Source organism: Emydura macquarii, unplaced genomic scaffold, assembly GCF_026122565.2.
Source record: "Emydura macquarii macquarii isolate MOO-44397 ecotype Brisbane River unplaced genomic scaffold, CSIRO-AGI_Emac_v2 contig_2207, whole genome shotgun sequence".
Taxonomy (NCBI): Eukaryota; Metazoa; Chordata; order Testudines; family Chelidae; genus Emydura; species Emydura macquarii.
Window position 1 is genome coordinate 3,286,143 of NW_027132344.1, and position 14,451 is coordinate 3,300,593.

General features: G+C 39.1%; 1 protein-coding gene across 2 annotated transcripts in view; it reads right to left on the reverse strand.

The window, feature by feature from the left end:
* INPP4A (inositol polyphosphate-4-phosphatase type I A) overlaps positions 1 to 4,207 on the reverse strand; it is a 69,783-nt gene extending 65,576 nt beyond the window's left edge. For both annotated transcript variants that reach the window (XM_067559994.1, XM_067559995.1), the window contains exons 1-3: positions 4,144 to 4,207; positions 1,779 to 1,996; positions 719 to 763 (exon numbers count right to left, since the gene is read on the reverse strand). In XM_067559994.1, coding sequence (XP_067416095.1) covers positions 719 to 763; positions 1,779 to 1,884 — 151 coding nt within the window. In that variant the 5' untranslated portion in view covers positions 1,885 to 1,996; positions 4,144 to 4,207. The remainder of the gene's footprint in view (positions 1 to 718; positions 764 to 1,778; positions 1,997 to 4,143) is intronic.
* Between the last annotated feature and the right edge of the window lie 10,244 nt (positions 4,208 to 14,451).

The window sequence follows — 14,451 nt, forward strand, 5'->3', positions numbered from 1 at the left end:
GGATTCAGATCCAGTATTAAACATACCTATTACTGGTTTCCAATTTTCACTTAAAACCCACTGTCAGATCATAACTTTCAAACTTTCAGATTTCAAACTTTTGTAAATCAGTTAATCAGCCAGGAAAGTGCTCCACAAACAGAACTTTTGTATTTTCTTTGAGAAGCTACATATCTCCTAGTCTTCCGGATTAACTGATGTACAAAGAGGTCAAATGATTTGCCCAAAGTCATTCAATCAGTCACATTTTTAACTATGTTAGAAACCAGGACACTTATGGGACCCATATTAACCACTTAACTGTGGGAAAGAATGTATTATTGATAATGGATAACCATTGGAAAACATTCTGTCCTAAAATATTCCTCATCCATTTATGCAGGTGTGAAATTTTTTTTAAAGGTTCAGAGTGATAAAATGAGACTGAAGTGATAATCTCAATATCAGATCCATTAAATCTAAAAGGACCTGAAGAAGTTTTAACTATAAACTTTCAAAAGTATAGCATTGTTTGTTCATTAACAGTCTACCATACTATATAGCAAGACCTTTTTACAGAAAGCAGGGGAAGCTCCATACAAATGCAAGTGCACATCCCTCTCAAAACTTGTTTAAATGGTAGCCCTTTCCATATTAACAAGGTAAAAAAAAATAAAAAATCAACAGCAAATCCCATTAAAACCAAAAATGGTTTTTAAGAGTCATAAAAACTACCTACCTAAGCTGAACTCTAAAATTGGCTCATCTGGATCCTGGATGTTTCCTGTAGAGCAGAAAAATTAGTACTTGAGTTCAAGTTACAGTTAGAGAAGGGAAAATTTTTAGGGAAGAAGTTATATTTTATAGAAAATTTTATGCTGACTTTTTTTTTATTCAATGAAGCTTGAAAAACTACCTTAAAATGTTTCTGTTACATTTTCAAAACCTAAAATGCCACAAATTCAAACAGATACTATGCCATTTGATAAAAATACTTAAGGCAATGTTTATGGATTTTTAAATGCCTAAGTTCCATTTTCAAAAGTGACAGATACTTAGGATTCTAAATCTCATTGAAAGAGAGACTGAATGAATAAGCCTCATCTATACTAGAAAGTTGAACCACTTAAAAGATATCAGGATAAGTAAAATGGTATAACTCCCCTAGGTGGAAGCAGGTATGAACGTACTTACACCAGTATAGCTATTCCCTAACAGGAAGGGGAATTAGCTATACCGCTATAAGGCACCTTTATATTGGTTAACTGCATCCACACTAGGGCTTCTACCAGTATAATCATATGAGTTTAAAAAAAAAATCACATCCCTAACCAACATAGTTATATTGGGATAATATTCAAGTGTAGGCCAGGCCTGAATACACTTCGAAGCTGTTGAGAATTTTACCCAATGCCTAAAGTGAAGGTTACCCAGACAGTTCGTGCACACACACACACACACACACACACACACACACACACACACTTCCTCTCTTCCTCCGTTGTTTTGCAGCTTTGTTTTCCTTTGGCTTGTTCAATGATCATGTATGCCAGTATCCAGTCTAATCTATCCTTCTCCTCCCCCACTTCTAAATCCTTGCCTATATAAAATAGAGCAAAATCAGTTTTTAAAGAGTAGCCTACTGGTATCTGAATATCAGGAAAATCCCTCCATTGCATGCACTGAGGATAAACAAATAAACTAAACTAAAACTTACAACAAATAAAAATTTTTTGAAAAAATAACGTCAGTATGTCTGAAAGGAACATGTGGGCACAAGGTGATGAAAAGGTGCTTACCTGCAAGAGACAAACCTAGCATGTCAGAGGCAACGTCAATAGTGGAGGCCCGTTGCACACTGCGGGATTTTGCACCATGGCGGGGGCTGTGTTCTCTTGCTGTCATTTTGTCATGAAGAACACGTCCCTTCTTACTGCTAGACGTTAGTGATTTGTCTTGCTGAAGTATCAGAGTGCAGCAGATTGTCTCCAGTCGCTATTCCTCTAATATCACCGTGCTAAGCATAACCAAAACAAAAACAAAATGACCACTGTCAACTCATTTTAACAGTGGCAACAATATAGATTTAAAATTACCTTAAGTAACTCAAATGGAAAGCTAAATGCTGAAAAAATGCAAGATAACTTAATTCACATAATTCATGCTTCTATAGGATTTTTAATGAAAACTATCTACTAATATTGTACAATTTGCAAAAAAGGCTTTCTGTCAGAGATCTGGCTCAAGAGATACCTATTAGACAAAGGGAAGAGGGCAGCTACTGTGTTAGGTTAAATTATTACATCTTTAATGAAGTTTGGTGGTCCTCATAACCCTTGGGGAGTGAGAGTAAATTTGACAGATCAAGCTTCTCTCTGTAGAAATGAAACTATAAATAAAGTCAGAGGGAGAATGGCCAGCAGAATATAACAAAGAAGACAGAAAATGCTGTGGTTAGCAGTCAACAAACTCTTTCGTTTTAGAATCAACCCCCATTAAAAGAGGTATACTTAAAAAGATGACAGGTCTGGGATATTTTACATTGCAGCATTGTATCCTGTTGTTTGTAAGGTTAATTGTGAATAAACCTCATTACCATCAGACAATTTATTAACAATATTAATAATCATTACATTTTTATAGCAAGTCACATTCCAACGGCAAATAATTTTAAAATGAAAGAGAAAACATTTTTGTGCACAATGAAGCTGTTGAACTCCTTGCAATATGATATAAAAGAGACCACTAATTTATAAAAAATAATGCCAACATTCACAGTGCACAATAGACAAGATAAACCCAAGGGAGCTGTGATCGTCTTCCCCAATGGTGCCAGAAAGAAAGAGGTGTGGATCAGTACAGGCAAGGAGAAAAAAGTATGTCCTAAAGTATGCTTGGTTTGGTTACGTTGATTAATTTAAAGGTTTCCTCCCTTCCTCAGCTACATTAACATCACAGATATGAAACTTTTGTATCTATTTCACAGTGGTGTTGTGCCAATTCCTTCCATTTAGGAAGAGCAAAAAGAAAAATATAAAAAATGGAAATGCAGTGACTGTGACCACATATGCATGATTCTTGCTTCTAATGCCTCCATAACACTTCATTCTATCATAAAACCTTTCAACCACTCTGGACACCAAAGCAATGAGACAAATAATAAGGCCAATATGTGTGAGCATAGAATTAACTAAAATTTTAAAACAGGAAATTCACTTTGTGGTGGATGGAGAGGAGAAAATGTTGATTATCTGCTCCCAAAACTAGCAGATGGGCCATCCTCTAATTCAATTCAGAATTAATAGCTTTTCTCTCACACAAGAATTTATGCATCAAATGAAAATGCCTATAAATCAATGGAGTAATGTAAATCAATTCCAAGTGAAAAAAGGAAAACTGATTAACCAGGAAAACCAAAAGATGAGAGACTTGCATGCTTCATCCCCAAAAGTGTTAGCATACATCACACCTATACTCTTACCATATTGCATGACAGTCAGCAATTGAAGCAGATAGTTTTCCAATTCTTCTAATTCTTATGATGGTTAGTGAAGAGCCAGTCTTCCCAGAAGAGTATTTAATCTCACAAGATTTGCTCAAGTAGGAATTCTGTCATAACTCTTTGACAGCTTCCAAATGCTCACGCTCCCCACCAATTTGTTTTCCTTTGAATATTAGATTTTAGCTGACTACTACTTTACATAATACGATCCCTTAATGGTGACTAACTCTATTAACCTAAGTTTTGTAATGGAATGTAATATTGCCAAAAGATTGTATACGAAGGGATCTGGGCACAGTGCCATAAAAGAACAAATCATACAAATAATTTAATTTTGCAGATAACTAATATGTTCCCATGACAGTAGGTCAAGAAAAAGCTTGGATAGGAGGTAAGGGAGTCTGTGCAGCACTTCTCCAGGCAAAATCTCTGCAACTGTTGGCTCCCTTAAAAGGGATCAATCTTCAAAATTGAAAGAAGACAAATTATCTTCGTTTTCAAGCTAAAGAACTCCTGTTTAAAATGGTATCAAGCATGATCATTTTCAGAAAGCTTACGGGCGCTTGATTATTCATCGAATTTACAAATTAAACAATTTTAAAAGATCCACTTGGTGATACATTTTTATTTCATAGGTGACAATTCATACTGAGCATACTCACTGAGGGCTGTTTTCCTCCTGTGAGAGAGCATGGTTTTGCATTTCTTAAAGTCAGGTCCAAGTTATCATCTAAAAATAAACACAGGCGTATTTATAAATGTATGCACTGACAGTTTTATGAAGACTTACACCATTTCAAAGTGGTATTTTATCAAACAATTGCATTTGTACTCCTAATTGTATCCCATTCCCTTATTCCTAGAGTGCTACATATGTGCTTCCTTTTTGTGACAGTTTTGCTGTGTAATATATTTTCTAGAAGATTTAGCAAAAGCATGTAAGTTTGATAGACAACTTACTTCCACACAAAATTAGTAAGGGCAACAGCCAGTCATAACAGAAACAAAAAGTAATAAGCTAACACTAAAGGGGAACTGATTTTCAAGTCAGCAGCTGATGAGTGGATGGGACAACAGAAAGAAAAATATGCTAACCTGTTTACACAAAAGTCTAGAACTATACTGTAACCATCTAACTGGCAGAATGGGAGAGGTGGGTTTTTATTTTTATTTTTCCCTACTATTCTTGCTTTTCTATAGCTAAGTCTGGAATCAAACCCACAACTTCTACAATACTTTGTGATGGCTGGCAACAAGCATCATGAAAAGAAAGAGAAAGGAAATTATTTATCAATACATCATGGATAACTGGAGGTTTATATTTGTTAGTGGTTCAGTTTCTACTAAGTAAATTTAAGGCCCTAAAAAGGAGAAGAGGGAACTAGATCACTTTGAACCCAAAGGAGTATGAAACTCTCACCACAGAGACGACCTGGTGGTCACAGTGAGGGCAGCCAGCTTCAGCCATGTTACTGAGCATGTTCAGTACAAACCAAGCAGCAAATCAGGGGGAGGGACACATGACCCCGCATGTCCCCCCACACATTGCCTCTGCCCCACCATACTTGTTAAGACATCTTGTAAAGGGTACACTATGATGAAAGTGGACTGGAAAACCCTCCCTCTAAATCCTCTGCTTTTACTAGTGTCCAAGCAGGCCATGTCTACACTACACATTGTGGTTGATGCAAATTGTGGTTACGTCGGCGTACAGCCACCGAAGTTTGTATAACCACTCAGAGGCGTGCATGTTTGGCTGCTTGCTTCAGTGCTGCACATAATCACTAGGGACGCTTGTTTCGTGGCAATGAATGCACAAGAGGCAGACCCAGTGTGCCATGCGCAGCTGTCCAGCAAAATGCCTTTTGGAAATTTTTGCAATGTAGGATAGAAATGACTCGTTTAGGGATCTTTGGCAGCTAGGGGTCAAGTTCCCAGCATACAACTTTCTCCATCTCATCATACCATCCATCACATAATTTTTGCACCTTTTTAAAAAAAATCCCACAAACCCACATGGCACTTTTTGGTCTCGGTCATCTCTGACAGAAGCATAGAGCTCTGCACTATTCCCATGAATGTTCAAATACAGGACACACAATTCACCTGTATTTGCAGACCTGCTGGAAATACTGCAACAACCAGGGATATGAGGATTTCTTTGAGGACAGTGTGCTGAGGAACATAGCAAAAAGCAATATGTTTGTTGGTGGCATTCATGGAGCAGCTGCAGATGGTGGAGTGCCACTTCTGGGCCCCAGAAACAAGCACTGACTGGTGGTATCACATCATAATGTAGGCTTGGGATGATGAGCAGAGGCTGCAGAATTTTCAGACACGAAAAGCCACATTCCTGGATTTGTGTGCCAAGCTTGTCCCAGCCCTCCAGTGCATGAACACCAGAGTGAGGGATGAAATGACTGTACAAAAGCAAGTGACACTTGCACTCTGGAAGCAATGCCAGATTGCTACAGGTCAGTGGGAAATAATTTTGAAGATGCGAAATCCAGTGGGGACCGCTGCCATACAAGTGTGTAGGGTCATTAATAGCCTCCTGCTATGCAATGTGCAGGACATAGCGGATAGATTTGCAGCAATAAGATTCCCAACTTGCAGGGTGAGAGGCAGCATATATACCCCTATTTTGGCACCAGCCATCTTGCCACAGAGTGCATCAATATATGGGCTAATTTTCTATGGTTATGCAAAGACCGACGGATCACCGGGGATGTTTCACCAATAACAATGTGGGCTGGTCAGGGAAGGTGCATGGATGCTTGCATCTTTAAGAACACAGGACTATTCAGAAAACTGCAAGTGGGGGAGAGAGTGGGGCGAGACATTCTTTCCTAATGCGTCGATTACCACTTGCATTATTGAAATGCCAATAGTGATTCTGCGGGATTCAGCCTACCCCTTGCTCCTCGGCTTAGCCACCTCAATAGCACCAAGGAAAGATTCAACCAGCAGCTCATCAAGAGCAGAATGACTGTTGAATGAGCTTTTGGTAGACTGAAGGGACGCTGGTGATCCCTAGATTGGACCTCAGTGAAAAACATATCCCATGGGTATAGCTGCTTGCTGGGTCTTGCACAATATCTGTGAGGCAATGGAGGAAAAGCATCTGACAGGTGGAAGGTAGAGCAGCTGTCTGCTGGCTTTCAACAGCCAGACACAAGAGCGATTACAAGAGCCTAGTGTGGAGCTGCATGGGTGAGGGTGGCTTCGAAAGAGCACTTTAACGGCCTGCCACGGTAGTGTTCTGTGCTGGAGTGTTCGCTAGGCTTAAGGCTTGTGATGGAGATTGCATTCCGTCATATGAACAATTCTGACTACCTCTGCCTACTAACAGAGTACACAGACTCCAAAAAGCCGATCTTTCCCAGATGCCATATCAAGCACCCTACTACACCCACCAAGGATGATCTGCCCGGGGAGCAAAGGGCCCCCTCCCTGCTTAGTTGTATCCTTGCATGTGCCATAGGTTAAGACTTAAGAGCATCAACTCCAGAGCCGTGATAAGCATTCCAACAGTCTGAATGATCTTGAGCAAATGCAGGTTATCTGTGTGCCCCAAATTCTGACCTTCACAAACAAAAATTAATGTCCTCATTTCCTTCTCAACTGCTTTGCAAGTATAAATCACTCACAGTTGTTTAGTCTGCTCTGGTCTTCACAACCTTCTGGAAAATAGCTGACTAAACCATGCCTATGAAACAGCACACAAAACAGCAAAGACCAATCCCTTTTCATCCTGAAACTCCCTCTTCTTTCTTAGCCCCTAGCTCCCGCCGACAGGGGTAACCAAAATTCACACATAGGCAGGAGAAGGAGACCGCTCCACATATAGTAAAAACTGAAATCAAATAAGAAACCCTACTTTCCCTCAACCCTCTGTTTCTATGCCATTGCACATGCTCTGGCCACAGAGCTACATGGCAGCGTTGCGGGAGGGGCAGCGACAGTTTAAAAAAAAAAAAAAAGGATCTCTGCCACTGACTTACATTCATGAAGAAAACAAAAGAGAATCTCATAACCATTAATAGCCTATCACTGAGGCCTGAACTCTTACAGATGGGTGCAAGCACTCAATGCACTGTCTACCAATAGCTTTGTCCAGCCAAATCACTGCAGATCACCACATTATGACCAAAGCGTTACATATCAAGTGCACTTGTGGACCAACCAAGAATGAACAAAATAATTCTGAAAAATTCCTAGCGGTTGTGAGGAATGTAAGGGATTTATCATCATTTCCATGAAGGAGTTATGGAGTGGTGGAGGTCGTGGTGAGGACTGAACTACAGTAATTTTCACAACTGTCTGGACTTCATGAATGCTTCCATTGCCACACTGTCAAGTCAGACTAGAGAACCTGTTTCTGTCCAACGTACTTCGGAAAATCGGAAGAGTAATTCCAGCTAAAAGGCTCTTTCAAATCGCTTCCTGGGAAAAAGACTCCCGTGCTCAGAGACCATTTCACCAATTTGCAACGAGTCAATGAAAGGCACTGTCAAAGTAGCTTGTAAAAGCAAGCATTCAGACCCACACTTTGACCACCTGTAGGGCAGTTGGCACAAGAGCCAGTTAGGTGGCTTTAAGCCAGCTGAGAGTACCTCCGCACTAAGAGAATTCTCACCCACCAACTGTGGCCAGATTCCAGCCTTTTTGCACAACTTGCGCAACACAAAGATGCTTTATCCTAACTGAGACATCGGTCCTTTGTGTATTATCAAGGGAACCCCTCATCTACTGCTAATTAGCTCAATGACACCCTCTTTGAAAAGAGTTTTAAGTCCCATGAACCAAAAATGTCACCCCAAATAGTGCCCGAGCAGGTACCAACCATTCTCACTCTTTAAAACTTACCCTGGGATTATGCTAAAATTGAGTGCTTGTGGGTGGCAAGAAGCTCCGGTGCTGGAGGGCAGGAAGTGCATTACAGTAAATGAATAAAAATACATTCATGCGGTGTGGAAATCCCCCAATATATGCTTTCACTGACATTTAGACTAAGTGCCATTTCAACTACAGGAAGAGGTTTTCTTCCTTTTCCCATACCCCCCTCCACTTACTTATATATATAGCCTATAAATCACTCAGTTTTTCTTCTTGATCCTCCCCCAAAAGTTGTTAGAAGTTTCAAGAAACTCAATTATCTAGAAGCTAATTTTAATCATGCTGTGATATTTGGGAGCATTTAACTGGAAATGGCAATTTAGGCGATTTAATTAGTCAGCTCCTTGTGTAAATGAAAACAATTTGTATATATATTCACAACTGAAATATAATCAGCAGATTCTCTTTTTAAATTTTTTTTCTCTCATTGATTTAATTTACTCATGATCACAATATTCCCGTTTCTTTAGTTCTATCTCCATTAATACAAAATATGTACGCCTACATCTGAAAGCAAGTATTAATTACAGAAATAAATAGCTTGTTAAGCAGAGAGATTTGTATGCAATAACTAGAAAGAACAAAAAGCATGGCTATGTTCTGTTTTGTAGAATTTCTATACAGCTTTATCAACTAGAGAGAACAATGCCATTAAAACCAGAAGTCTTGCTACAATATAGTTAAAATTCAACAACCAACCATTTTATTAAAAACAAAAACAAGTCAGTTTTCAGCTTACAAATGTATTTATCATTTAAATGAATCTTTACCCTCTTCCCATGAAATATGGAGGCTACATTCAGATGCAGTTTCTGCTTCGTGGAACCATTTCTCTATGATTTACAACCCTGGGCTATCGGGCCATCTAGGACCTCTTTCGGAAATCTATTGTTGTATACAACTTCAACTTGTATCATTCAAGAAAGAGAAATGCCCGCTTCCTCCTTGGTGTAGGCTGCTACACGCACATCAGGCTATGTTCAAGTCTCTCTGCTGACTCCAGGTCAATTTCAGATGCCAGTCTCAGGCCTTCCTCCTAATCTTCAAAGCAATTCATGGAATAAGACCCAGCTACATAAAAAACCAAATTCTGATCTATGAACTGCCAAGACACTTGTGCTCCTGTGATCCAAAGCACAGCACATGAAGCCCAGGACAAACTGCAGGAGAGTTGGTAACAAAACATTCTCAGTTGAGGGGATCCATCCAGCTAGTGAACAAACTTTTAGAGTCTGACTGACTTTAGGAAACACTGCAAAATGTTCCTGTTCAAAAAGCCTTTCCACCATAGTAAGGAAGACAACAATTACCAAAACAAACAAATAAAACCTGTAACAAACAAACTGACAAACCAACCAACCAAAATAAACCACAGAGTTATTACTCCATAAAAAGGAGGCAAGCCATATGCTTCATGAAGTCCACTAAGGATTTCATTATTGTTATTGATTTTATGTGGAAGGCACTCAAATTGCCTCCCATTTCAAACAAACAAGGGGAATGAGATAAGGGGGAGACAGGAGAAAATACAGAGAAAAAGCACTAAAATTAATAAAAATATATTTGTAAATCAGAAATTTGACGCTCATTTTGTTGAAATGCAAGTGTGATTTACAGCAAAAATCAATCTATCCATCCATAACAGATTCTTTTTAACCACTCAATATACTAATGAACCATATTTATTAAAACCATTTTATTCTGATCACAAAATAATCCAACAATCATGATATCAGTTATATGTTGATACTAATCTCTTAATTTTGCACATATGTTTAATGTATTTATCTCCAGGTTCTGCCTTGTCTTGCTAGTATACAGTAAGGCCATGACTCTGCAATGAGACCCTGCACTAGGGACATGGGAAAGTAAACCCAGGGTTTAGCCCAGTACTGAGGTTTGCTGAATGGAGGGACAGACTGCTGAATCGGCACATAGGTATGTTAGAGTGTCTCACTAGTTTTGTCCATTTTACATGGCATTTCTGGGTCTTACAATGATTCTACATTTATTTTTTAAATGTCTAAAAAATGAATATACATAAATATGCTGGAGGACAAGCTTAAAATATGTGATTTCTCTATGGGTTTCATCCTCCTGTAACTAATTGACCCTGAAAATGAAGCAATTAATTAGTTTAAAAAAAAAATTAACACTAAAAAAAGGAGCTATATTCCACAATTGTTATTACTGGGATTTATGCAGTGTAATAAAACTATTTTATGGCACTAATATAAATATGTAAATGCATTTTTTCTGTCACCTTTTAATTGGTACTTAAGTTTAACAAGTTTCAATAAAAACCCCCACACATACAAAACATAATGAAATAAATGTTTGTTATATATAGCATAAAATACATACACTGCTGAAACAATATTCTTAGACTAGCCATTTAAGAACAACTCATAAGTACAAGAATATTAATATAATAGTACTTAGGATAAAAAAAATATTTTACTACAAATATTTCAAATATGATGCAGGCATTGTGTGTATTAGTACCTAATATCATCACTGATCTAGGGTTATGCTGATGTCTTTCTGGTGAAATAATTGTTTTGGTTCCAGAGGTCTGTTACCCTTTTGTTGCTTTCATTTATAATTTCTGGCAAATTAACAGATATATGTGTTGAGATATAAAGAGAGCTGCAATTGCAAATTTAGTATTTTGTTAATTTCAAAGTATATTTTGCTGTAAAATCTGTTCAGGCGACATTCAAACAGTATGCATGGAGTCCTGATTTGGATGACATCATCCTAGGTTTGGCAAACTCATCCTGGCTATTCACAGTTCTGGCAGACCGTGCCAATTGCCACATGAGGATTTGCTTGTTTCTTTGCTACAAGGCCAGCCTCCCACCACAAGATGGCACAATGCAGACCAGGTAAGCAGATAGCTGGTGACAGTCCACAAAGATCTATTGACTCAGTTTCTCTTAGGTGTCGCTGGTGGTGCCTGCACGCAGAGAGGTAGTGGGCTCACAGGCAGAGAGGAGGGGAGGAGAGCATTTTCCTCCACTGAGATTATGTGATCAGGAAAGAAAAGTACACTGTTTTCACCAGTTTACCCTTTCAGGATCTTATTGGGCAGGTAATGGAGAGAGGTAAGAAGCAGGGGACTGACCCCTCCAGAGATAAAGAAAGTAGGAGATAATGCCCCAGAAAGTTGCAAGTGGCGAATGGGATCAAGCCTGCTTTTCTCCCCTGAATACTCGATGGGGGGCTAGAAGGCCACTGGGTTTCCAGAAAAATACCAAGAATTTCTGGCATAGCCAATACTAGCCTGGGAAAAGTATTACTGACCAGAAGCCTGGGACAAGTAGCAAGTGCTATCTGAGCAAGTGAAAGCATCAGGTTTCCTGACTGCCAGACAAGGACACAATGGAAGCTGAATGACATCAGGCACAGTTGCGAAGAAAAGGTGGGCTGGAAGGGCTGCATGGGAGTGAAGTGAAGAGAACTGAGCTGCCCCTCAACAAATGGGAGAGGGGTCAGAGCAGAGCGATAGGACTGAGCTTCTTATCTGTACGCCATAAGTAATGCCTTGGGAGCAGGGCCAGGTACGCTGCTGAGCATGCCTGAGGCCACGCCTCAGTTTGAATGTGTTTAATAGAGCTCTGATGAAAGGTCTGTGGGAATGGGAATCATGGAAGAGACTGTTTGGATCTGAGCTTCTCTGTTATAAATCAGGGAGTTCAAAGAGCTCTTTGCCATAAGAGCAAATACTTTCATTTTCTAGCCACGCCAGAACAGCCATGTAACTCTTTTCAAAGCACTGCAAATTTAACAACCCCCACTACAGGTCACCGTCAGAGATTGAATCCAAGACCTCAAGCACCAAAAATTCAGTCCTAAACTACTTGACCTAAACTAGTAACTCTATTAGCAAGTGCTAGTCATAGGCTCTTATCCTCTATGTGAACCATCCACTAGAAGGGAGTATGACACAATTTAGCCAGTGTGTTACTCAAAATTAGCTGCAGTAGCCACAGCTGGAAATCAAGAGTATAACCTGGAGAGAAAGAATAAAAACTATAGACCACAGCTAGATGGTTCACAGGCAGTTATATTTTTGACAGAAAAATAAACAGCAATGTAATTTGCTACCCACGCCAGCATAGGTTTTATTGTAAAATAAACTACAATGTGGTAATATACTGCTGAAAAAAACAACTTGATTTATTTCAGGAGAGAGAGGGCTATTTACTAAAACATTGTTACAGCCTTTGGCAATTGCAAACTTAGCTTCTACCACCACTGCCAGGTAGTTTAATTTCCTATATCAATCCTTGACTTTAAAGACATCAGTAAGAAAAAGTAACATATCCATAGACTTGGGCGATTTAATAAATACTTTGAAAAAATATCAGACCATCTCTGTTTGGATTTTGGGTTTAAAAAAAAATATCAAAGGCTGAAGCAGCAGACGGTAATGCCAAAGACATGGACTAAGTAAGTAGGAAATAAATGACACACAAGGAATGCTAAGGAATAGGAGGAATTTAAAACTGCATTACTTGAAGTAATGGGAGCTCTCAAGATGGAATCAAACCAAACGTCAGAAAAACATTTAACATGTTTTGTTTAAATAGTTCTCCAATATAACTGAGTCTGGACTCCACATATTTCCTGTATGAATATTGTTTTCTTACCAGTCTTCCCATATGGATTTTTTCCCCTTCCATTATGGAAGCTTTCAGAATAAATTGTAAGCTTTGGATTTGGCCAAAATGAAGAACTATATCTATTTGATAAGGTGTGATTTTACACAAGGCATCTATTGTAGAAAATATATGTACTGTAGTGGGTGTGAAGGTGCTTTCCCTGTAAAATAATGGAAAAGGATTACGTTAGATAAGAAAGCTTGTAAGGGATAGCAAGAGTCTTTTGAATTAGTATCTACAGAGTTTACTGTGTGAAATCAAAGAAAAACATCTGAATGCCTGTAAAAGGATAAAGCTGTGTGGTAGTTCTCTCTAAAGTTTATTCCTCCTTATTCTTTGAGATACTGCAGATTAGAGTGGTTTATTCAAGAGGAGGGGGAGTGATTTAGTGTGTGTGTATATTATATTATTTGCCTAGTGCACTAATTCACTTAAGAGCCAGACAGATAAACAATTCAGTCAAAAGTCCAGAGAGAAAAATTAACAGTCCTATACATAAGGGCTACGGCTTTCAAACTTCTTGAGTCTAGGGCCTCTCTATCACTGTTTTCCAAAATTCATGGCCCTCCCCCTCCCACCCATGCACCCATAAAAACAAACAAACAAACAAAACAAACCACTGTTCTTCAGCACCTAGTCCAAGTCGCTGCCAGAGGCACACTGTCCACACAGCTATTTTTAGCATGCTAGTTCGATCTCCAGTAGCATGAGTCTATCTATCTGAGGGGGGAGGCCTGGTCCTAGCAACAGTATAAATTTACCCTCGGTGTCACTCCCTTCCCCTTTCAAAAAAAATTAAAATACAGGAGGAAGCAGAATTCAGTGACCAACTTTCCTCTGAAGCAAGGAGGAGAACACAGGGGCACATTGTGTGTGTGAATTTTGGCCTGGTCTGCAGTAGAAGGGTGACCCACTGCTGAAACCTGATATCAAACATAGCTTGATCTTTGTCTTTGGTGTTCTGCTGCACTGTTTGCTGACAACCGTTATCAGCAACAAGTCATTTTATTAAAGTGGAGACCAGAACTTGGTGTACATTTTAAGCAGCATTTTTAACCAGGAATTGCCAATCCCATTAGTATTATATTTCCATGGTCTAACAATTTTTGAACAGTTTAGGGTTGGCAATACTGCTATGTACAGGCTCCCACGGTTTCACTGAACTCAGTCCTGTAAGCAGACATTGCATAAGAAGTCCTTACAGACCCACAATTTGAGAACCCCTAAATTAAAGAATGATAGACATAGTGTGCTTTAAGAACTAGCCTCTGATCACGGTGTGATATTCTATGCACTTAGCATAATATATTTGTATACACTAAAACATGAAGTGATTCCCCGCACACAGCCACCACATAACCCAATTACACGCATCTGTGGCAAATGAGATATTGTTATGCCAAA